Here is a 23,873-nt window from a genome sequence, read left to right as displayed (position 1 = left end):
TGTAAAAAAACTGAAATCCTTATACATATTATGTTCATCAAATTTGCGTGTAAGGTTTACTCGGGTAATTCCGAATGTCTAAAACTGTCGGATAATTCCGAAAGGAGACTTTTATTATGATGGAATTAAGGGTGATTTTCATCTGAATTTCGGAATTATCCGACATTCGGTATTACCCGTACTTTATTTACTACCTACTTATTACACATAATAAAGAATAGATACCTACATATTAGGTACAAAAAACAAGTAGGTATCATACATAACACGAGTTAGCATAGGTACATATTATTAAGGGGAAAGGTAACTTAGCCCATGTCACACATGTGGGCACCGCATTTTACTCTCAAATATTATAAAACATACTTATTCAAGTAATTTAATAAATGTTTAATGAAGTTTAATGAAAAAAAATGAAGTTACCAGAATAAGTATTGAAAGAAACCTGTGTGCCTATCCTAACTAGGCCAAAAAAAACACGAGAAAATCTCTGACACCAACAAGTTACCGAGGAAATTCTGCGTTAGTATTTTTTAGTGAGCGACGTCTGAATAGTTATTCAATACCCCGGAGGATTAAAAAGTGACGGGAAAATATTAGGTGTTTACAACATTTTTCACGATGGACATTTTATCCGGGTGACTACCGAGTAATCCGTAACTTTTAAGAATGAGAGATAATAATTCAGACAGTGATGGTCGGCGCGGATATTTTACATATCCATATAAATATCCATAATATATAAATATCAAATACATTAATTATAAAAAAAAAAACAAATAATGTAAAAACTGCTTAAGTTTTTATTATGAATTGCAGTATTTCATTTTCATAACATTGGTGTTTGCTCTCCGTTTTCTGTATTTACTCTTCTACATTGTTCCGGGCTATTCCACTTCTGTAACTCGGCCGAGCCAATCACGACGTAAACCAGATCAGTTACCAAGTATAGGCCGGCGGCTACCAAAAACACTTTCCGCCAAAGAAGTTCACTAGTCTGTAATAGATTTAAATAATAATTATTATATAAATATATATGTATTAGATAAAATCTGTAGATCTAGTGAAAAAGGGTACGTATCGCGCAGCTTAGGTGTAAAAGGGCATTAGTGTTAGGTGGAACTTTTTTTTATTTATTTTTATTATGAATAGAATGGAACTTACACCATTTTACACCGGTTCTGTCCGAGACTTGTGTCCTTGTTCACTAGGACTACAGAAATTATGTCGCTGCTAAGTTGCTGCAGACTTAACTGAGACGCACTTTAGATATCATCGTTTATTTCAGTTGTTTGCATTGCGGCATAGTAGGGTAATTCGTCAGTAACTGGCCGGTTATAGTAACTAATAGCCGCCTTAATCTAAAAATGAATTCCAGTCACCTATAAACAGAATTCAATTGAAGGCTGGCCAGTTATTGAAACCTTATACTAAAATGAACTCTGTTTATAGGTGAATAGAATTCATTTGGTGGCAAATTACTAAAACCAGCCAGATACAGGCGACTCCATCGCCCACCGGTTTTGCTAGTGCAACTAAATAGTCAACCCAGGGCAGCTTGTGGCAAGCTGTTGTGGAGTAGCGACCGGTAACCGAGTGCTCCTGGGGAGTTGTCACCCGACAGGCCGGTGCAATGTCCTCTGCCTGTGCCTGGCTTAGGGCCGCCCCACATCTAGCGTCCCTCGAGCGTCGGCGTCTGGTCAGCGCTATGGAAAATGCCGTCGCTGTGCAGTTGCGTCGACGTTGCGTCGACGTCGCGTCGAGCAGCGGCCATAGAATAGTGGACGCCGACGCTCGAAAGACGCCAGATGTGGGGTGGCCCTTATAGCCGGCCGCCCAGACTGCAGCCGCGAGAGCTATGTTCTATGAGCTATGTAGACGTGTAATAAACATAAGTCGAGCAATATTTAAAGTCCAGGGATACCTCTCTACAATCAGCACCGGTGTTTAACCGGTGTTGTAAGATTTTACTATTGTATGTATGTTAGTTTGTAAGGTATGTATCTATGGGCCTTATATAGTTGCCTGATAATAAATGATATTTGATTTTGTTTGATTTTGATTTTGTTTCCCTTGAGCCATCCTAGATATCGCTTTTTGTGGGGGCCCATCTTTCGGGTCCATACTTATGTCATCGTCTGCCGGAAATAAAATTGTGCAGATACCATTGCAGTAGGCAGGCGTCCGGTTTTATATGTAATTGCTCAGCATTTAGTCCATCACTTTCACCTAGTAGACTAGCTCTAGTAAATTTAAAATAAGTTGACAGTTATAATTATGGGGACTCTTGTGGTGGAGACTAATTTTGGGTCATTTCGCCAATCTAGTAAGTAAGTAAGTAATAATAGTAATAGTAGTAGTAGTATTAGTAGTAGTAGTAAGTTATAATTATACATACGACATCCGCAACAAGTATAAATCCTGCGACCACTGGCGCCAGAGAGCTGCATAAATTAGCTACAAAGTTGCTGATACTCATCATAGTACCAGCGAAATTGGGAGCTAAATCGAGGTGGTTTACCTGCCAAGATAAGTCAAGTAATTTAATTATATCAAAAAACAATGTAAAGGAATATACCCTATAGTTAGTTCTTTATTCATTATTGTTATGATTGGTTGAATTCTACTGATAGCTCGCTTATATTTTTAAAGGGTGTATACTTGGGTTTACCTGCCAAATCAAGTCAAGCTGCAAGTTATAATTGTCATACCATCAAGTCACAATAAGAGACTCTAGCTCAAGGAATATTAAAGGTAAATATAGTTTATTATTCAAATAGGCATATACAATGCGCTTATGAACGTCAAATAAAACTAATGTATACCGGCTTTGGATCCTACACCCCTGTCCCGAGAAGATTTAAATCCCCCCTCAATTGGAGGAGGGTATCCTTAAATGGAACCGGCAAGAAACTCGGCGAGCACATCTTTTCAAAACATTACATCATCTTAAATGGTGAATGTGACGGAAAAAAGGGAACCGCTTAAAATTACATTTTCTCTCATATTCCATAAATTATCCATCCTCCATCCTCATCACAAGTTCTTGACATATAGAGATAACGCAATCTGTTCACACTCGGTTGCGTTAATTAGGGTTCCGTACAAAAACCCTCAAAATAGAGATCGTATCATACAGGGGGTCGACTGCAGAATCGTTAATAATATGGTCTGCAGGAGATTCAAAGTTAATTTACGTGTAAGGTGCAGGGACGCAATTTGGACTGCGGGAAATTAAAAAAAAAAACATGTTTTTCGCTATCGGACATATTATGTCACTAGTTAATTATGTAATATATTTCGATTAGTTGAAATTTCCCGCAGTCGACTTTTTAAGGTGCAGGGAGCTGCACCTTGAGAAAATAACCTAAATGAACTGAAATAATTAACAACGTTAAGTCTAAAAATAACATATCACAAATAAATGTATTGAATCAGTTTAATTGACTTTTGAAAGGATACTCTTTTTTAATTAAGCTATAGTTAGTATTTTTGTGTACGCCCAAAAATGGACAGTCCTGTTCTGTAGTGAAACTACGAATATGGGATATGACGATTAATATAAACTAAATATAATATGTGTGGTATAGAAATGATAAACAATTAATTAAAAGTAACTTACATAACAGCCAACATGAAAAGCGGTCTTGAATACACAGGTGATGACTAGAATTGTTTCTACAATAATAATATTCTTCTCAACGTACGCCAGCAAAATTAGTCCAACCGCAGGTATGACACTACCTGTAATAAAAAGGCAAGAAACGTTAAAAAATAAAGTGTGATGATGATGACGATGATCTATTCAACTGGCCATGACGACCACTTAGACTCCTAGTTTACTAAAGTATATATTATGTAATAAAGTTTACTAATTATATGAACCTCTAAAAAAGAAAATCATTTATAAGTAATTCTGAAATTAAAAAATCTCTCAAAATAACTGATTTATTGTTGGGTGTGTCAAAGAATTTATTATAATAAACATTTTGTAAGATGTTGTCATTATAACAATTGAGGATTTTATCTGTTTACATCAGGTTTACATAAGTTTGGTTTAGTTTAACGTCGCTGAATTTGCAAACGACAATATACCCCTTTTTAGTGTGGTTACCCTCCTACCTATACATAGTTAAACGAATCATTTGTCTAACTAAAAGTTTCTCATAATCAACAGGCGCTGTCCTACTGTCGTTCTATATGCTCCGATTCTTTTTACTAATTTATATTTCATTTTCTTAGTTACATCGAGCAATGACAATTTTTTATTTTTTTTATAAATATCATAAAAGTTCATTGCGTTTTCTAAAGTTTTTACCAGACTTGTTGAATATCAAAAACATGTATTTGTAGCTAATAATCTTACCTAAGGTATTTGCCAATTTTCTAGTATTGGTAACGGATAGCAACTTTTTGACGATGAGCATATCGGCGAACCAGCAGAAGAAAAAGTTTGCGAGCCACATCACGAAGAAAGGCAACGCTGTCAGGAGCCCATTCTGAAAATAATCAGTCCAAAAAAATACATTATTTTGAATTACTAGACTATTACTATACATAGTACAGATGTAGTGCATAATTATTTTCCTTCGTTTTTTTCAGTCAGTCTTGGTGCAAAAAGTACTAAGGTTGACTGAAGTGGCATGACAAATACGAACGTTTCCGAGAAAATACGAAGGAAAACAATTTTGCACAACATCCATATAAATAAAACTGTGACTAGGTCATCTGTATTATATTATCAATCCGATTATGCACTAGTTACCTGAATCACGCTAGACCGGGCCGAGCCAGGGCCGAGGCGTCCGACCCAACATTTTCTATGACGGCTGATCGGTGATCACGTGGTGCTTTCCATAGAAAACGAAGCGCCGGAAGCTCCGGCCCGGCCCTGGCCCGGTCTAGCGTGAGTTATCCTTAACTAGCAAATAATGAAATCATCGACTTACTGCTTTTATGTTGACTTTCATCACTTTGTCCATAAACGCCGGGACCTCTGTGTACAACGACAGCTGACCCCAGGACTGCCCGATGTGAGCGACCACGATAGCGTACAACGCCTTGCATCGTAGCATCTCCTTCCAAGGGACATTTAGATGTTTCTAAAATAACAATATTTCGATTACGACAAGTAACTTATTGCTGTAGCCACGTCAAATTAAGCCGAATTTGGGCAAGCTGCGGAAATAATTCGTGTAGTTTTGAAAATTGGTACAGGCATACCTTGTGGTGTCTAGATAAACATACTAAAAGTCCTCGAGGGTAGGGGGTGTGCTGGGGGTGTAGAGGGGGGTTGAAGGTACCTTTTTTCATATTTTTGCTCATATCTCGAAAATGTGTACAAATTGCATTATAATTACTTCGGACAAAAGTTTTAAGATAAAATTTACTACAAATTTGGTTATGTTTATTTTTACTCTGCGATCAATACTTTAGGAGCTACAGGCTGTTAAAGTTAAATAAGAGATAAAAAATAGACGGTTTAAAAAAACGTCGTGTATTTTCATAATTGTTCATCATAAATAAAAATTTTAATTGAGAATAAGCAAGCTAAATGACCTGCTGATAAAATATAAAAAAAACCGGCCAAGAGCATGTCGGGTCATGCTCAGTGTAGGGTTCCGTAATTACCCGTCCGTCAAAATAGACTATTTGCAAAAACTCAAAAACTGCTTAATCGATTAGGTTCGCTATATTTTTCTCTGAAAGTCTTTACTAAGCTTTACTTTCACGATTTTTTTCATGTTTTTGGACCCATGGTTCAAATGTTAGGGGAACTAAAGTGGAAAACACAACTTTTTTTCTTTCAGATCGATTATTTCCGAAAATATTAAGCAGATCAAAAAATGGTTCTCGAAGACCCGTATTTGTTTTAAAAGACCTATCCAACGACACCACACACTATAGGGCGGAAGCGAAAAAAAATTTCATCCCCTTTTTAATGTACGGCAGCCACCCTAAAAAAATATTTTTTCTAATTTATATTTTATAGTCTGTGCGGAAAGAGAAGAGTCGTGGATTCTATGGGGCCCAATACATTTCACGACTCTTCTCTTTCCGCACAGACTCTACAACTTTGTCAGCGTAACTGATTTATATATTCGTGTCAAATTTAAACATGAAAACTAGAAAAAAAAATTTTTATGATGGTTGCCCTACATTAAAGTGGGGATGAAATTTTTTTTCGCTTCCACCCTATATTGTGTGGTGTCGTTGGATAGGTCTTTTAAAACGAATACGGGTTTTCAGGAACCATTTTTTGATCAACTTAATATTTTCGGAAATAATCGATCTGAAAGAAAAAAAGTTGTGATGTACCCCTTAGTTCCCCTAACTTTTGAACCATGGGTCCAAAAAATATGAAAAAAATCGTGAAAACATAACTTAGTAAATACTTTTAAGGAAAAATATAGCGAACCTAATCGGTACAGCTGTTTTTGAGTCATGGCAAATAGTCTATTTTGACAGACGGGTAACTACGGAACCCTACACTGAGCATGGCCCGACATGCATATGGCCTATTTTTTTATATTTTATCAGCAGGTTGCTTAGCTTGCTTACTCTAAGCAAATTTTTTTATTTGTGATGAACAATTACAAAAAAACGACGTTTTCTTAAACCGTCTATTTTTTATTACTTATTTAACTTTAACAGCCTGTAGCCCCTAAAGTATTGATCGCAGAGTAAAAATAAACATAACCAAATTTGTAGTAAATTTTATGTTAAAACTTTTGTCTTAAGTAATTATAATGCTATTCGTACAGATATTCGAGATATGAGCAAAAATATGAAAAAAAGTACCTTCAACCCCCCTCTACACCCCCAGCACACCCCCTACCCTCGAGGACTTTTAGTATGTTTATCTGGACACCACAAGGTATACCTGTACCAATTTTCAAAACTACACGAATTATTTCCGCAGATTTTTCTAATTTGCTTAGGCTACTGGTAAAGGTCGCGGGAGTCCTCTGGATGCGGGTGGCGCAAGACCGGTCATTGTCATGGCACTCTTTGGGACACTGGCCTATGTCCAGCAGTGGACGTCCTCTGGCTGATATGATGATGAAGCAGCTTATTTGAAATTGTTAATACCATTTGGCCTGCAAAATATCCATTACTATCATTTCTGCCGTGTCATGACCGGAGGTCGGATTTACCTTATAATTTGACATGTCTTACGTCATATTATAGGGCAAATAGCTCACCCTTTCCAAGCTCTCTCGAGTTACAGTGTTTTGTTTACTACTTGTGTGTGTTAAATACTTGCATATATTATAAGGTGTTTTTCTTTTGATTGGCCATAATATGTACTCTATTATCTAAAGTTTGTCCATCGCATGAATATTTACGGTTTTATAACAAAATACAAACGAAAAAAAACGTCTTTCGCAATTTCTGAAAAATAGATGTTTCTTAAATAGAGTGTATTGTATATATACGGCAGATTTTCTCGTGACAAAGACAAGATTAAGCATTCAGGTATTGCAGGTAAGTACGTATTTAAATCACTATGCTTTTCCAAGCTATAGCTGTAACCGCCATTTGATACCATTTTTTTTCGTGCAAACATTGGTAAAAATTTCAATTTGTTTTCCAATTACTGTTATGTATTCCTATTTATGGCTGATTATGTATGCTGAAGCTAAGCTTATTATAAGTATTATAAAAAAATATTAATTGGCGGATTACCGAGCCTTAGTTTACCTTGCCCGTGGTACTAGTTCTTCCCAGAGCCTCCTCGATGTACCGTTTCTCAGCAACAGAGATTCTTGAGTGTTGGCCGGGGGAATCAGCTCCAAGAAACCAGAGGGCGGCCCCCATGGACAGTGATAGAAGTCCATAGAAGCGGAAAATCCCGGGCCAGCCAAGTGGAGAAGCTGCTATGTAGCCAGTTAATGGTAGCCCCAAGACAATTCCTAGAGGTTGGCCTGAAAATAACAATTTGTACTAAGATCGATTATAAGAATAAACTAACATCGTGGTAGGTAGCAAAATAATAGGTAGATAGTCATATTTTGAAAAGTAACAAAAACTCGGTAATTTTCATACTTTTGTATGTTCATTAAATATACTTGTAGACAAGTTCTCAAAAAATCTTATCTTCATATACGTTAGCAGGAGACTTCAGGTTTGAATCCCGGTATGGACATTTATTGGTGTGTTTGTCACGAATATTTATATTCCTTACTAATTGATGTTATCTGAGTATATTTAATTATCCGCAGGCGGAGGTTTAAGAAGAGGTATTATTTTTATAACTTCTTTGATATTTTTTATTTTATTTTATTACTATGTTAAAGTATAATTTAATAATAGTTTTATTTAGTTTAATTTTTATAAATAAGTTGAATGTTAATAGTTGTTAAATCATTAAAAGTAAAAAAAAAACTATATCTGTTTACCGTCGCCTATTACAAGCATTGCTTTGTTTGAGGCTAGGTTGATCTGTGAAAGGTTGTACGAACATATTTATTTATTCAATAATTTTATTTCCTTCAACATTTTATTTTATTTAGTGTTTGTGTTTTAATAGTGTTTGCTTACCTCCATATGCAAATGCCGACAATCTGCCTCGTTCTTCTAAAGGCACCCATTTTCCGAATGCCGTGTGCATGCCTGGTATCAGACAAGACTGACTTAAGCCTTGTATCATTCAAAGAACCACGACGCATATCCAACTTCCCTAAAAAATCATTTATTTACAAACAAGATTTATACAGTAGCATTACTCAAATAAATTAATAACTAGCTTAAATCTAAAATAAGCCTTTTAGGCATTGTACCAAGGATGCTGGTGGCATTTCCTCTCTGTATCCCAATGCTGATATGTTGTGCGAGGTAGCCGCCAGCTCTTCGGTCATCAGTTACGTCAACCAGACGCTTCGCGATTTCTGCGAACAACTTATGCGCGCCCTCAAAATAAAATTCAAGGTGGCTATGACAGAAATATGAATAAAGTATCTATGTTACGACATAATATATAATTTTAAGTGAATTATAACCATTGCAAACCACATGGAACTACAACACGTAAAAAAATTGCAAGATTACTGAAATTAAGTCCTAAATATTTTTAGGGTTCCGTACCCAAAGGGTAAAAAACCGGGCAAGTGCGAGTCGGACTCGCGCACGAAGGGTTCCGTACCATAAAGCAAAAAAAAAAAACGGGAAAAAATGCAAAAAGAAAACGGTCACCCATCCAAGTACTGACCACGCCCGACGTTGCTTAACTTTGGTCAAAAATCACGTTTGTTGTATGGGAGCCCCACTTAAATCTTCATTTTATTCTGTTTTTAGTTATAGCGGCAACAGAAATACATCATCTGTAAAAATTTCAACTGTCTAGCTATCACGGTTCGTGAGATACAGCCTGGTACATTATCTCATAGACCGTTGAAAATTTCACAGATGATGTATTTATGTTGCCGCAGTTTTATCTTGTGTCACGCGAAAAAAAGCCTAAGAAAGTTTCCTCTCCCCCCTCTGCATTAACATTTTTATAAATATTTCATATGTCGGCGGCCGATCGTAAGATCAGGCAGATCGTAATGTTCCTGTGTATTTGTTTTGAGGGTAGTCACATTAAACCAATATATAGGTAAGATAGGGTCGTTAGGTTGCTTCAGATGCCCGAAGGGCAAACTGCCCAGAAATAGTCGACTCAGGGAACGAGTCAAAGATTTTCACGTTTCACGATATGCCTAGGAATTTCACGATATGCCTAGGAATTTCACGATATGCCTGATCTTATGATCGGCCGCCGACATATATATGAAATATCGCAGCGGCCGAGGTGCTCAAAAATATCTGAACTTTAGAATAGGGGTTAGCCCCTTGGCAATTGATGCGTGTTCAGCACCTTGGCCGCGGCTGATTATTATTATTATTATTATTTATTTATTTCATAAGACACAGTACATAGGTGTTACATTGAAATAGGACTGCCAAACTGCAAAACAGTTTGATGGCAGTTAGTAAGGCTCTTGATATACATGTTTGTGTCGGTTAAATATTTATAAACATGCTGTATTATTTTAACTTAATAACTAAGCATGCAAATTTAAATCTAGTTATTCTATTATAGGCCTTCAGGGCCAGCAAAGACGGGTCCACTTTTATATGTTTCCATAATAAGTTGACCCCTCTCTACTGTTCCTCTGGGCAAATATCTATGAAATATTTCTTAACACTTGTTCTAAAGGTATGTGGGCTTATCTCTTTAGCAAATAGTTTTTCTGGAAGTGCATTAAATATTTTAGGTACCAAATATTGAAACGTCCGCTCTCCATAGTAATTAATGGGAGTAAAATTTTCTAAGAATAATTTAGGTTTTCTTCTTGTCACTTTATCTTTATTCTGTGTTTTACATGGAAATGACTTTGTACTATAATTATGAGATGCTACAAATAACTTAAACTTTACATTCACTGGTAGAATATTACACAATCTAAACAACTGATCATAATCTTTGTTACAAGCTTTTTTCTGTTTAGGATTAACTAATAATTTTAAATACCGAATCTGTAGCTTTCTAATCATATCTAGTTGTGTTTTAAATGTACGACCATATGCTATTAATCCATAATCTATGTGTGATTCCACTAGGGCAAAGTAAAGTGTTCGCATGGTTTTACGATTTACATATTTTTTAAGTTGTTGGAAAGTTACGTAAATATATCTCAGTTTGTTACATAATGCTTGTACTTGTAATTTCCAGTTAAATGTCCTGTCTATTATTAACCCTAAATATTTATATGATTCAACAAACTCAATTATGTTACAGTTACAGTTGTCTTTTAGTTTATGTAAGCAGTCGTATGTGTGCCCTATAATCTTATAATGTTTACATTTTTTCTGATAATGAGTAGACGATATGTGCATAGCTTTTGTTTTAGACATATTTATAATGATACCGTTGTCATGTGACCATTTTATTATGTTTTCTAAATCCGATTGTATGCACTGTTCTATTTTTTGCTGATCTTTGTCTGCGTAAAATATACACATATTCACTTCTCATATCCACTGATCTCATAGCCACTGTAATAAATATTATGAAAATTCTGAATACTTACATGATAGGCCGCCCATGGTGTGCAAAAAGAGATTATTCCGTTTATAACCAACGCCCCTGTAAGGAGGTACCTCGTACCGTAACGATGGGCAAGTTGCCCCGCCGGTATCTGTAGTATCACGTACCCCCACGTAAATGCCGCCATCATGTAGTCTTGAGTTTTCTTGTCCCATTGGAATTTTGGGTACTTGAAAACCGTATAAGAGAAAGTTTTGTGACTCCATTTACTAATTAGCTTACCGCCACTTGCTATATACCACTAACCCGGGGTTAACCGGTTAAACCTTTAACCCAGTAAATTGTACTGGTAACCATGGTAACACCAGGTTTAACCAGCTAACCCCGGGTTAGTGAATGGTGCAAGTGGCCGTTAACAGTTAAAATAAATAAAAAATTTATAGGTGTTCACTCCATAAATGTAAATAAAAGAAAAAGCAAAACCTGAAATAAATTATGTTGAGGCACATCATTCTATATGTACAAAAAATCAATTTTAACGTTTCTAAAAAAAATAGATAAAGTAAGTAAGTAACAAGTCCAAAAAGTTGATTTACTTTTAACCTGGGAAACCTTACATTATAAATACGTAGGTACATTTAATTGACTACATAAGAATTACATACTGTATAGGTATATCTAAGTACCATTAGTTATTTACGATACAAGTGCGAAAAATTTAAAATTCGCAAGGAGTCACACTTGTATCACTTGTATCGTACATCGTTTTACAGCACATAATATATGGCTACTTAAATTTTCGACGTAGTTACCTAATGTGCTTATTATAACACAGGGTGTCGTAATAATGGAGCACCAGATGAAAATATCAAATAAAGATGTTTAGGACTTACTGGTTCTGAATAGATAATTCCATTTAGTATTCCAACATTTCCTATCTCCGTCTGATTATCAGCTTCAATTGGATTTGATGAATTGGTCAATTTAGTCGTGTTAGTATTTTTATCATGGCCACCGTGTACCATGGCCACCATAGCCACCCCTATGCATGTTCGCATGCTGTAGGCTACTGTCAAACTGGCAAATAATAGGAATGTCTGCTGATGTCGGTAGCCGTATCCTTGAATTAAACATATTAACGTATGTAACTAATAACATAACGAAGAAAATGATAAATTATCGATAGAATCTGAGACTACAATTTGATGAATTGGTCAATTTAGTCGTGTTAGTATTTTTATCAAGGCCACCGTGTACCATGGCCACCATAGCCACCCAATTCCCTTCATTTTTTTTCTCAATTGATAGTTTCTTAACTAAATCTATATCTAAAAATGTCCCAAGATTATCTTGGGTGAATTTTTATGCATAAAAATATGATTATTTTGTCACCACTATCAGCTTGTAGTGTATCCTTAATCTTATTAGCTTAAATTTACACCTTATAACATTTTTGAGTTTAGCATTTCTATATCATTCTAGTTTAAAAGTTTATTCATCTATTGAATATACACAAAAACGAATTAAATACAATATCAATCCTTAGCCCAGGCTTCGTCATAGTTGCTACACACAAGAATTGCATCCACAAACATGCTTCGTCTTCTTCATTCATCTTGTTTTGAGATTCTTTACACTTACCCACATTTTTGGGTTCTTTGTATAAAGTCATCTGAGCCACAGTTTTGTTCACAACATTATTTGTATTTTCTTCTGTTGTTGGTTTATTATTTTTCGTTTTATTTTGTTCTGAATAATCCATTGTTTTTAATAATTTTCATAGAAGATATCTCAATAAGTACTGAAATTAAAATATTCCTTTATTATCATTCAGTTTTAATTTGTAAAGCGATCAAATCGTAATTCTTAACTCTCATATTTTCGTTAGTTAACTTCTGATGAAATATAAAAAAAAGATAATTGAAAATTTGTCTTTGTTATATATTTTTACCGAGATAATTAAATTTATATTTAATAAATATTATGACTACAACTTTACACATAAATACTTACAAATAAAGACTTAAATACCTACTTAGCAAACACCCACAATTAAAAAATTATATTCATAAACACACAAACAATTTACCGGAATTCGAAACCTACCACCAGCTTCATAGCCAGGATAGGCACCAGCACCAACCAGGCTAGGGGCCGTTATTTTTTTATTTTTTAATCCGACAATTTACTTGTTAAGCGTGCTCAACGTTGTTGCTCAGAATCTTGATAACAAATACATAAAGTTTAAATGTCTGATAAGAAAAGAACCGTCACTACTTGTACCTGTTATATTATTGGCGTCATAATAATTATGCTAATATTTTAATTAATGTGACAATTGCGCAAACATTGCTTATTTAAATGTCCTTCGATTATTATTAATGTGTTTCTGTTTTAACCGCTGCTTAACTTCAAACGTTTCAACAAAAATATCAGAAGTAAAGAAAAAAAACTATATAAATCAATATAAATGTTGTATAAAAACTTATAAACTAAAATTATACTAAATTAATAAAAATAAAACCTAAACTACAATAAAAAATCGCCCCTCGGCAGGGTACCGTAGACGCTGGCAGCATTACCTCGCTGAATTGCAATGCTAATGTGTTGTGCGAGGAAGCTGCCAGCCCTACGGTCCCCAGTTACATCCACCAGCCTCTTTGCTAATGCGCCGAAAAATTTCAGAGCACCGGGACCCCACGGGCCGAGTGTTTCTACACCAAAAGGGGTAAAACTATATAAATTAACATCCTGAAAGCATAATGTTAGATGGGGTAAGAGAAACACCAGGGTAAGAAAACGACTCGTAGGGAGTCCTCATACTGTTTATCTTGCCCCGACAAAAATAAACTATGTTGCACTTAACCCACATCGAAATTAAAAATTTTAGGATTATTTAGTATACTTTTAAAAGAAAATTCACATTGATTCCGATTAACGCCATCATTGGAAAGGCGCCTTAAGGAAACGTAACAGAACGTGAACAATATAACAACGTTCTTAAATTATTTTACCAGTTTAATTGATAATCAGGAGGCGAATTCTGATGTAACGATTTGTTAAGGTTTTCTTCTTGTTTTGATTCGGAGGCGGCTCACTCTCTCAAATATGCCGTGATGAAAATAAAAATTATGAAAATCCTAACAAATTTTAGAATTATCATTGGCCTTCAGGGCTTGGAGGGCTAACAGGAGTAGATGCCGATCAGGTGGATAAATAAGAGACTAGTAACTGGCTTCGAATTTGTGTAATGTTAAAAACCGATTATTAAGCGCTACTTGCACCGTCCCACTAATCCGAGGTTAACCGGTTAAACCGTTAATCCAGTGTCAAATTGTACTGGTAACCATGGTAACTCCAGATTTAACCAGTTAACCCCCGGTTAGTGGAATGGTGCAAGTGGCCCTAACAGGTAAATCCAAAAAACATTTTTACAAAATTCCTCAATAAAAGTAGTTTTGACATGATAAAATCTTATAAATCAACACCGGCAACATGCACGAAAAAGTGTCACGTTATTGACGGATCTCCATGGTAATGTTACGGCCACGTTTTCTTATGATATGACGTTATCACGCTAAATTATCGTCCGTAAACCGACTTTACAGACAACCATATTTTATCTTTTAAGATAAAAATAAGTCGCCTTTGTATTTGTACGTATTGCCTATTCTGTGCCATACATTTCTGTTTTGTACAGTAAAAAGTTTATACAAAGACTGTCTAAAATTAATAAGTTTCTGGACCAGACCAGAAATGCTTACAGTTAGAAAACTGATTAAATATTTATGCCTACATTAATTTTGTAGCATTGGTTTTTGTTCACACTTGTCTGTGTGCATTGTTGCTTCTTGAGGGTTATTCCACGTCTGTAGCTCGCCTGAGCCAATGATAACGTAAACTAAATCTGATAATACATAAAATCCAGCCGCTATGAAAAATACCTTTCTCCAGAGAAATTCACTCGTCTGAAATAGAAGAATTATGAATGATAAAAAATTATATATTTTTTTAATTGAAATTAATACTTAGCTAGGTAATCATTTCTATACTTATAAATAAATCACAGTTGAAGAGGTTATTAGTAGCAACGGTAAACCAGAAGGCAGAGCAAAAGAAAGAACGTCTGAATGGATCAGAATGCTGGGCGACAAAAGTGATGGATGGAAAAAGAGTGCACGCAGCGGAAACAAGAACATTGATATGGATGTGTGGAGTGACAAGAAAGGATTGGATTGAGATTGATTATATAAAAGGGAAATTTGAAAGTAGCACCGGTATCGAAGAAGATGAGAAGTAGTAGGTTAGTTCAATGAGGATGGATGAATGCTATATAGCCAAAATAATGTAAGGGTTCGAGAATGTTAGGGGTCGATGGACGGAGAGCGGATAGTACATCCAAAAACAATGGATGGATTATGTGGATATGAGGAAAGAAAGGAGTGAGTGCTGAGGTGACAAAAGTTAGAGAAGAATGGAATAGAAAAACATTTTGTGCCGACCCCACATAACGTGGGATAAGGACAGGAAGAAGAAGAGATGAAAACGGTGTACGCCAGGTGGTAGTTGAGACTTATGGAGGTGTTAAAATCTACCAGTGAAAGTCTATCTACAGACAGCTTATAAAATGGACGCTAATTGATATTAAAACATTAAAAGAATATAATTATACGTACCACATCTTCTACAAGTATGAACCCTGCTATCAGGGGCGCCAACGAGGAGAACGCGTTAGCCATAAAGTTGCTAATACTCATCAATGTGCCAGCGAAGTTAGGAGCTAAGTCGAGGTGATTTACCTGTCAAAAATTACATATCGAATTCAGTTGTGTCATACAACCACGCCTTGTAAAATGAAGTAGGTAAAGAAGCCTAAAGAAGGTACCATAATTATAGATACACTGAGATATCTGAGCACTGCGTTGAAGTATTATAAGTTTATGTATTTTATTTGTTGTGTTTGTATAGGCATATTAGGCATGTCTTACCGTCCTGTTTTGTTTTTTAGTACAATATAAATACAATATAGTAAGAATCGCTCCGCTGTTGAGGATTAGGTACTGGAAAAATTCTAACACTAAACACGTCTACTACGACATACGTTTCAGAGTCGGTTCGTCCCCGCGTAAAACTGGTTAAAATTGCGAGCTAAGCTAATTGCCACACTGCACTAACGAACATAAACTAGGTACCTCACTTATTTTAAATGCCTGATGTTTGATGTTTTCTTTTCTTTTGTAAACTTACATAACACCCTACATGAGCGGCGATCTTCAAAGCGCATGTGAGGACGAGAATAGTCTCCACAACTACAATCTCTTTTTTAACGTATGCCAACGCGATAAGTCCAAAAGCGGGAAGGATGGTACCTGTAAAATAAAAAAGAATACATTTTATATTAAATTTTGAAGGTCAAATGGCAGTCGCTTTCATAAAAACTAGTGCCTACGCCAATTCTTGAGATTACTTGTCAAGCAGACCCCAGGCTCCCATGAGCCGTGGGAAAATACCGGGACAACGCGAGGAAGATGATGACATTATAAATTCAATTTGAATATTTATTAAGCTTTGTTTTGTCGACGATTTTTCGGGAGAATTTAGTTTCACAGAATATTTTTCAAATAATTTCGTAAGTTTTCCATAAGGCGTGAAAAAATGTACCTACATATAGGTACTTGTTACCTGTCCTATTCATCAAGTTTGAGATATGTGTCATGTAATTTATTGATGGACTTACCTATCGTGTTAGCCAATTTTCTAGTGTTTGTGACGGTCAACCACTTTTTACAAATGAGCATGTCTGTAAACCAACTATAAAAGAAGTTAGTCACCCACATCACGAAGAAAGGCAACGCTGTCAGGAGGCCGTTCTGAAAACCACGAAGTGTATGATATTAAAAGATTTAGAAATCTTTACGCTAACCCCCATCAATCCTCATAATCATAATATGATTATAATGATTTAGGTAGTAGGTAAGCTGATCAATCACTAATTTTGATACAAAGAATTTTGTCCCAATAGGTAAAATATTGTAGAGTTTGTTCGGAAAGAGAAGAGCTGTGGAATGTATTGGGCTCCATGCATACCACGACTGTTCTCTTTAGATTCTAGAAAACAACATATCTTATAATCAAGTTATCATGGCCCAATTTACTTACAGCTTTTATATTGACCTTCATTACTTTGTCCATAAAGGCTGGAACCTCTGTATAGAGCGTCAATTGGCCCCAGGACTGACCCATGTGAGCAATCACGATAGCATACAATGCCTTGCACCGAAGCAAACTCTTCCAGGGAACTTTGAGGTGTTTCTAAAAGTAAAAAAAAACATATTTTTTACTGTATTTCCCTTGCTACGAGTAAGTTTCACTTCTCACGTAAGATTTTTTTTTTTAAATGTATTTAAATATTGACTGTGTTCTATTGACCAGTACAATGCATCTATTTATTCTAGGGGCCTACAGAAATATACTACCCACTTTGATCCTCTGATTCCATTGCGTGAACTGACAATCCCAATGCAATCCAGTAACTTTGTCGCCTGAAACTACGGGGTTCTGATTTTTTGCTGACTTGTTTATGATGTTGGACCAATGACTAATCCGAGTTTGTGACCGCGAGTGCCGAACGCAACTTTGTCAAAAATCGAAAAGTCGTGAAAGTTTCGGATTTCATTAAGATTTGGGCGATTATGACTATTAAGGACTAGTTTTTGATAATACCTTCTCAAGACGTAATCATGCAATTGATGTTTTGACGTGGAAGGGAAAAACTATAATTATCAACAAAATTATTCATTGCGTTATTTTTACCTTTCCTTCGGACCCAGTTTGTCCTAAAGCCTCTTCAATATACCGTCTCTCAAGCACAGAAATTCGAATGTGTTGGGCCGGTGAATCTGCTCCAAGGAACCAGAGTATGGCGCCAACGGACACCGATAGAAGCCCATAGAACCGGAATATACCCGGCCAACCGAGGGACGAAGCTGCTATGTAGCCTGTTAAAGGTAGTCCCAAGACAATGCCTAATGGTTGGCCTGAAAGTTATAAGTTGTATTTTAAAAGTAAATTCATAATAGGTTTAGGAAAGGCGAAGTTCAGATTGAAACCCAACAAATAGTTAGAAATTGTCACATTTCAAATTTACAAAATTTTTAAAGCCTGATTTCTGTGTTATATCCAACTTGAGGGTAGTTATAAGGATAACTTACATGAATTCAACTAGGTTAGTAATACGAGTATCATCAATGATTACTTGATTACACCACGTGAATAATAACTAGTCTAATAACATTACAATAAAATACATACAAGGAAATATATTAGCATTTCAACTTAACACACTATCTAACAGCATTAGTATTATGTCACTACCTGTGTGAGTTCCTCTAATTGGCTTCCTGTATCTACTCTTTTCTATATTAATGTTAGTTGTTCGATCTCCAAATGAATAAAAAAAATTACCCCCTAATGCGAATGCGGTCAACCTGCCTCTTTCTTCCAAAGGCGCCCATTTTCCGAATGCCGTGTGGATACTCGGTACAAAACAAGACTGACTTAGGCCTTGAACCATCCTCAAAATCACAACGAATATCCAATTTCCCTAAAAAATATAATTATATTGCAATAAACAATTAACTACGTTGAAAAAATTGTCTGAACCTTAATTAGAATTAGCTTTCATAGAAGGTTGCCTATTTTCATTTTATTTTATTTTGAAACATCACAGACCACTGAAGATAATCCCAATGCAGAATGGCTACTTACATAATAAGCCGCCCATGGTGTGCAAAAAGATACCACTCCATTTATAATCAACGCGCCGGTGAGGAGATACCTCGTGCCAAACCGATGAGCCAGTTGGCCCGCTGGTAACTGAAGAATCATGTAACCCCACGTAAACGCAGCTAACATGTAGTCCTGATGCTTTTTATCCCATTGAAATGTTGGGTACTTGAAAACAATAGGGTGAAATAAGTTTGTTAGTTGAAAAAGGCGAGAAATTAAAATTTTGTATGGGACGAAATCGCTTTGTGTAATTTTTTTTAAATTTGGATTATTTTACACAATGCCAGCGACCCGTTAGGCGGGTTCTCCGTTTGCATGTGCTTGTTGTGCGCGGAAAATACAGGGCGTTTTTTGGACATCTAGCCATATTGTGCGAAGTGATCAATTGATCATAAATAGGCCATACTGAACAACTTTTTCTATGGGACCAACCCACTTCGACATCCACTCGACCAAAATGTATGAAAAGGCCAAAATTTTTTTGTGATTTGATTTATTCCCATAAAACATGTTGTTCAGGATGGCCTATATAATCACCTCGCACAATATGGCTAGTGTGACTGGCCATATGCCTATTACATAGTATTAAGCTCATTTCTCAATATAAAACTTACGTTTTAGCGGTGAAGGAAAGCTTCCGGGAGTTTTCTTGCCGGTCGTGTGTTTACGTTCGCGATTTTGATTAAATTTCCAAACAAACTAAAAGCACTTGATTTCATAGTCCAGTCTTTATCACATGTAACCACAATTAGATTAATTGCTAATTGACTTAGTAAAAACAAAATAACGACAAGGATTTGTTTACAAAAACATTTGACAGTAAGAGGTTGTTTACGTTGACTTTGACAGGTGTGGGCGAGGAGCCATTTAGGTATTGTTTTAAACCGTAAAACTCAAAAAGCGTGAGGTAGATAAAAGGTTACAATAATTAAATAATTAATTTCTTGTATATGTTTAAAAAACATTATTATAAAGGTAAACATGAAATACTTCAGTATGAACGCGATAATTATAATCATAAAGGGAAAAATGTTAACTCAAACATACTTTTCGTTGTGCATGCGCGTGCGTAAATACGATTTAAAACTACCCTCATCAGCATTATATTATTAGAATATGGACCTTAACATGTAGGATATAAGGTTTAAGTAGTTACGTAAGAGATTCATAGATGGCTCAGATTAAGATCATCATGGTTAATCAAGAGTAAATCTTAAAGTATAAGGCATAGGGACTACATGCGAAACATGTCAAGAATCGGCATTAAACGGCTCTATTAAATTATCCAACCAAGAATAAGCTTTAAGTAAAGTATGTAAGACTTATATTTCGGTAAGGTGAGTGGGTATATTATGGGACGGTGGTTTGTCTTCACTGACGACTTTTTTGTCCTTGCCGAGGTCATTTATGTCTTCACTGACGACAGGGTGAATGACCGAGGACAATGGGATGTCTTCACTGACGACATCCATGTCGTCAGTGACGACATGGGTAATAGTATAAAAGGACTGATGGGGAAGGACGCGAGGTAGTCTTTTACTAGCGTCCGGACCGACAACTGACTTTGGTTTTTGTATAGTACGCGGAGATTATTGGTGAGGGGTGGGGATACTCTGTCCAATTTTTTCTGAGTCGCAGGGCTTTATCGAGATTAAGACGCAAGTCCCAAATCTCATAGAGTAGCACTTGGAATTGTGTCTTTGTTTTGGCATGGCGGAAATATGTTTCCGTTTTGTTGAAACTTAAGCATCTTTGGTTAGAGTGTACCCATTTTACTAATAGTTTTCTATAGGAGATTTTCAATAGAAATGTAGTTGTTTGGAAAGTGTTTACTTGTCCTAAATCTGAAAACTCCTAATTTTTATTTTCTCATTTGATTCAAAACCAAATCAGTGCCTAGACATACAGTTTAGTCTAGCCTTTCATCTGCTATCCTAACGGTGACAAACAGCGGATGGAAGGAGGTCTTTCTTGTTCCAAGATGAGGGTTGTCTTGGGGTCTGCTTTTTATCAACATAGCAGACTTAAAACGTCTCCCTCCCTAGCTTTTCGATGTCCAGCTGTTAGATGAATAGCAAGGACGTCACGTGCGCGTCATATCCGAGGTAACCTGGGCTTGCTTGAAATCTACAGTATTCGAAGGCTTTGTATTTTAAATATATTTATTTATACCAATTATATACACAATAGGGACCTGTCCTATCCATGTTGCTTCCCTGCCTTTGTGCAAAACGCCATGGAGGGGGGCAATAACTCGAGTTGATAGGTTGCAATCTCGGAGTCACTCGCCGAATGCTTAGCTTGTATCTAATAGGGACACACTTGGTAGAATCGCACACTATTACTAGGGAATTAGGGTTCTTTAGAGATTTAGGGTCTATGATTGAAACGGTTGATATTTTTCCTCGTTTAAAACCTTCGAATATGGTTTCTTCATTATAAAATTATGCGGAGTTAACTATTTCTGCTAGTGAACTTATAATTTATCTGGGTAAAAGGGTATTCTCCATCTTATTCTAATTTTATCTATTAAAATTCTGGTCGTCTGGAGTAGAGATGAAGTACTAGGTAACATAATCAGGTTTCCAAGGTATTTATAAAACAAATTCTAAAATATCAAATTGAGTTGCTAGGAAATGCAGTCTATTCTGAGATGGAATATCAAAGAATAGCTGTTTTAGGGGACCTTTGGCAGGCAAGAGTAAACCAAAGGATACTTTGAGTGAAATAATACTCATTTTGACATTCATAGTTCGTTTTCAGTTTCATAATAAATTTAGTACTTCGTTTATACTACTAAGAGACCAGAAATGCAGCTTATATTTTAGTTTGGGGAATGGAAATGGGATTAATATCCCTTAGCTTTTGAATGTAAAAAAGATTAATTTTGATGACTGATGAATATTTGGCACTTCTCTTCATAGTCATCTAGATACGCATAAGTTCCGAAGTGTTGGTCAAAGCCCGTCTGGCTAACAAGATAGGGTAGGTGTTCCGACTAACCTTTGTTGACTGGACTAGGAGCTTCCTATCCTGCATCGGGCGTATGAGTAGCATTTTCGCAAGAAGCTGGTAGTTAATCATAATCTTGAAAAGTTAGGGTGTAAACGGGCTTATCCCAGGAATGCTACTTATATGTTATCCCGGAGGCTTAATAGGTGTGGCAGGTTTTTACCAACAAAATTTTTAAACTCATTTTATCAAGAATATATAACTTTCTTAATATTTTATATACTGCATTACCATACCATTCTAATATTTTTATCAATACCTTTTATACTTTACCTTAGAACATGCTGAATATGCTGCGACAATAACTTAATAAAATATTCCTGAAATTTTTCTTTAATAACATAATAAATAATATTCTCAGTAATAAAATCTCTATTTTATGAACTAGGTAATAATAAAATAAAACAGAGTCCAAAATAAGCATTACTCATTAAAGGATCTAGGTTTCCGCGGTCCACTTCGAGGGGTCCTAACTGTTAACTAGACGATTACGGGGCCAAATTTTAAGAGTAGTTATTAAGGGGATTTATATTTATTTATATATATAAGGGGGAGGGTACACTAGTTGTTCAACAAACGCCCTATATGTATACTTACTGGTTCATTATATAAAATTCCATTTAAAATTCCCACACTTCCCATCTCCATCTGATTATTGGCTTCAAGATTAATTGTTCCGTTACTATTAACAGTATCATTATGTTTATCATGGCTGTTCACCATGGCCACCAGCGCTACTCCCATGCATGTCCTCATGCTGTAGGCTATCGTCAAACATATAAACAACAGGAACGTCTGCTGATGTCGGTAGCCATATCCTATAATTACCAGAAAAATAATATTACATGAGATAAAAATGTTATAATAATACCAGCATTATTCATTTGCGTATTTCATCATACAAAGGCATCCCTACCTAAACCTGAAATTTTCATTAGCGTCTTGTCAGAGCATTAAAGTTATTTAGCTTTCATATAAATCTAATTTATCGTATGTATGTATTTCAACTTACCGATATATTTTGGTTCTTCGTATAAATTCATTTGGAACACAGTTTTCTCTACAACATCACTATAGGTATTATTTTCTTCTGATGTTACTTTACCATAAGTCAATATATCTGAGCCATTTTCGTGATTTTCTAAACTACCCATTGTTATAAAGTTTTCATAGGAGGTACGTTTTCTTTTTTAATAAGGTAAAGTAATGATAAAATTCCACAGAACTGATTTAGAAAGTTATTTTACATAGTAAAAGACCTCCACATAGTAACTCTTATAAAAAAAAATTGCTAAAAAAATATCAGACGCTCAACCTGCAATCGCTCTGAATGATGCAAACTGTTCCTTATGTTATTGGGTTCGAAATTATAATAAAATTTTATAATATGTTAATATTCATAGTGTAACATTTACATATAAATACAACAATAACCATAAAGACAACTGTACAAATAATGTTATGGGCGACGAATTCTCTCGCGGCCGTCATCTGCTTACTTCGGGTTATAACAACTTCACTTCAGCACATTTTTAATTATTTAACCTAACTTTTTAACTTTTTTTTAACTTTTTAACTTTTTTTTTGTTTGGTGTACTTGCAACGTTTTTATTTGTGCGATTCTCTTGAACGCGCGTAAATATTATAAAACAGGTAACGGTAACCTATGAAAATAGACTTCATATAATAATACTATAATAATCATGCATAATCAGACCAAACTTTATTGAATGATTGGCTTTGTTCATGATAAATTATACATTTGGATAAATCCAATCAATCATTCAATAAAGTAAAGGAGAAACGATATATTCCCATATTGCGAGAAGCGATTGAGGTCAAGAAATATCCAAGCTTTAACAGTGAAGACTCTTCTCTACCTCTAGCTTGGGATCCAGTAGTCCATCTTAAGGAGCAAGTAAGACAATAGGACCTTGATACCATAGTGTTAAATAATGGTGTTGACATTTTAGTATAGTGATGTCACTGAAAATAGTAGTAATATATAACTAGCTTTAAACTATATAGTTTTGGTTTTGGT

General features: G+C 35.5%; 1 protein-coding gene and 1 pseudogene across 1 annotated transcript; both read right to left on the bottom strand.

Moving 5' to 3' along the window:
• Window positions 1-829: 829 nt before the first annotated feature.
• On the bottom strand, window positions 830-12,195 carry LOC134669894 (putative inorganic phosphate cotransporter; annotated as a pseudogene).
• A 2,634-nt stretch (window positions 12,196-14,829) lies between these two features.
• Window positions 14,830-22,986, bottom strand: LOC134669893 (putative inorganic phosphate cotransporter). Its single transcript, XM_063527510.1, has 10 exons — window positions 22,845-22,986; window positions 22,430-22,650; window positions 18,800-18,985; window positions 18,497-18,635; window positions 17,846-18,069; window positions 17,192-17,344; window positions 16,770-16,902; window positions 16,280-16,401; window positions 15,709-15,831; window positions 14,830-15,000 (listed from the first exon to the last, which is right to left on the bottom strand). Exons 1-10 carry the CDS (start codon window positions 22,984-22,986, stop codon window positions 14,830-14,832), a joined length of 1,614 nt encoding a protein of 537 aa, XP_063383580.1.
• Between the last annotated feature and the right edge of the window lie 887 nt (window positions 22,987-23,873).

This window comes from Cydia fagiglandana, chromosome 13 (genome assembly GCF_963556715.1).
Source record: "Cydia fagiglandana chromosome 13, ilCydFagi1.1, whole genome shotgun sequence".
NCBI classification, from domain to species: domain Eukaryota; kingdom Metazoa; phylum Arthropoda; class Insecta; order Lepidoptera; family Tortricidae; genus Cydia; species Cydia fagiglandana.
Note: the sequence above shows the minus strand (reverse complement) of the source record. Positions and strands in the feature narration are given on the sequence as shown.

Bases quoted from the DNA above. Each gene is read 5' to 3' on its own strand.
- LOC134669893 (XM_063527510.1), bottom strand. From the start codon at position 22,986: ATGGGTAGTTTAGAAAATCACGAAAATGGCTCAGATATATTGACTTAT. The intron at 18,986-22,429 runs GTAAGTATACAT...ATTGTTTTCAAG, and splicing joins GAATTTTATATAATGAACCA to TACCCAACATTTCAATGGGA. The intron at 15,001-15,708 runs GTACGTATAATT...CTTCTATTTCAG, and splicing joins TCATACTTGTAGAAGATGTG to ACGAGTGAATTTCTCTGGAG.